The 1,979-nt window shown below is 33.3% G+C and overlaps 1 protein-coding gene across 1 annotated transcript; it reads left to right on the forward strand.

Annotated features, from left to right (window-relative positions):
* The first annotated feature begins 244 nt into the window (after window positions 1-244).
* LOC132062128 (3'-5' exonuclease-like) lies at window positions 245-865 on the forward strand. Its single transcript, XM_059454767.1, has one exon. It carries the CDS (start codon window positions 245-247, stop codon window positions 863-865), a length of 621 nt encoding a protein of 206 aa, XP_059310750.1.
* The last annotated feature ends 1,114 nt before the right edge of the window (window positions 866-1,979 follow it).

Consider the following 1,979-nt stretch of genomic DNA (forward strand, 5'->3'; position numbering starts at 1 on the left):
TAAACAAAATTAACATAGAGTAAAATCAAACCTGTAAAAGCATTAATAGGACAGCTAAATTTTGAAGAACTCGTCAGTCATCCCTATTTACTTTTGGCAATCGGCATGCATGGAGTATTTAATAGACCATTCATTTTCCAAAAAAGATTAATTAATAAACACATAATCTCCCTACTATAAAATGTCATACGAGCCATCTACCAAAATGCATCAATCCTGATTTTATTATCACAACTTAACAAATATGTACTCATCACATGGTAGCACTAGCTCTGGCACCACCTCCAGGTACCACATCAAATTTGGTGGACAAACAATTGAAACAACAGTGACTGACAAAGCTGCAATTGCCAATCAATGGGCTAGTGAAATGCTTTCCAAATATTATGGAAAACAAACAGTTGTGGGCTTAGACAATGAATGGAGGCCCACTTTCATGCCATACACTAGCAACAAATCAGCCACACTCCAACTCTGCATTAACAACTCGTGTCTGATAGTGCAGTTGTTCTATTTGGACGAAATCCCACAAACCCTGAAAATTTTTTTGGCTAATCCTAATTTTATATTTGTTGGAGTTGAGGTTGCTGAAGATATCCTTAAACTGAAGAATGAGTATGGGTTGGTTTGTAGTAGTAAAGCTGATATTCGTGATGTTGCTAAGAATAAGTGGCCTGGTAGATTTTCACGTCCAGGTTTGAAGGATCTTGCTAATGCAATATGTGGGCTCTATATGGCTAAGCCAAAACATGTTTGTCAAAGCAATTGGGAGGCAAGGGTTCTTAATGATGGACAAGTTGAGTATGCATGCATTGATGCGTATGCTTCCTACAAGATTGGTCATAAGCTCCTTATGGAAACTTGAAGCTAATTTGAAGTTTAAGTTGTCCAAATATGTGGTTAACTATTATGTCCGTTTAATTTGTCAATGATATTAATCAGCGACGTCTGAATTAAAAATGTTTTTGTTTCAGTGTGATTAGGCTAGTGCCGTGTGTTTCTTTATGTGTAATCTCGTATGCATCTAAATTGCCATTCGTGAAAGTTGAATGATATTTGTACTTTAATTTATGTTCTATATTCAGTAGTACTTTAATTTGAATTGTCTGTCTGGTATTATCTTCACATAGCCTTAAGTTTATGTTTTTACTCGAACGAGGTAATATATTTTGCATCGATCATTCTAAACAAATTTAAACTAAATGGAGTCCGAAAGGATATTCCTATACTAAATGTCTCCATTTAAGCTATCCCCGCAACTAAGATAAAATTACCATGTGCCTTCCATTTGATGACATAATTTTAGATCTTTTGAATCATTTGACTGTTTGAGTACTTCATTAAGAATACCCTTTTGATGGTTTGATGCGAAATTCTTAATGTGTCGAGTTAGAGCATGTTTCACGAAGCTTTCAAAATCTGCTTGCATTGTAAAAAGTATTTTTGTCAAATGAAGATCATCAAAACTATAATTAAATCAAATTGCTAGAAATTATGTCTGACGGGCAATAAAAGCTTTGCCTCTATTGCCCATCGGGTAGGAGTGTACATGAACCGGGTTGGTTCGCGTTTTTCAAATACCAAACTAAACCAATTGTGTCGGGTTCTCAAATTTATAAACCAAACCAAACTAACAATAATCGGGTTGTTTCAACCTAACCAAAAGAATAATCGGGTTGTTTCAACCTCAGTTTTTTCGGGTTTTTTTGCCGAAAAAATCTTCATACAAAACATATAACTTTTACTTCAAGTATTTATTTAATCTTAGTAAGATATAACTATATAATTGAGGTGTTTCTTAAAAATACAACACAAAATGTGAGATGAGAGATGAGTGATGACATTGTAATTTAATATTCAACAAAAAAGATAATGATATCACATAAAATAAATATTGCTAGTTAATAAGCATAAAAAATTATCATAATCTAAAAATACTAAGTCCTTGTAAAATAAGTACGGCTAATAAGTATTAATTA

The sequence above is a fragment of the Lycium ferocissimum genome, chromosome 7 (assembly GCF_029784015.1).
Source record: "Lycium ferocissimum isolate CSIRO_LF1 chromosome 7, AGI_CSIRO_Lferr_CH_V1, whole genome shotgun sequence".
NCBI classification, from domain to species: domain Eukaryota; kingdom Viridiplantae; phylum Streptophyta; class Magnoliopsida; order Solanales; family Solanaceae; genus Lycium; species Lycium ferocissimum.

Coding starts and splice junctions, on each gene's coding strand:
- LOC132062128 (XM_059454767.1), top strand. CDS start 245: ATGTACTCATCACATGGTAGCACTAGCTCTGGCACCACCTCCAGGTAC.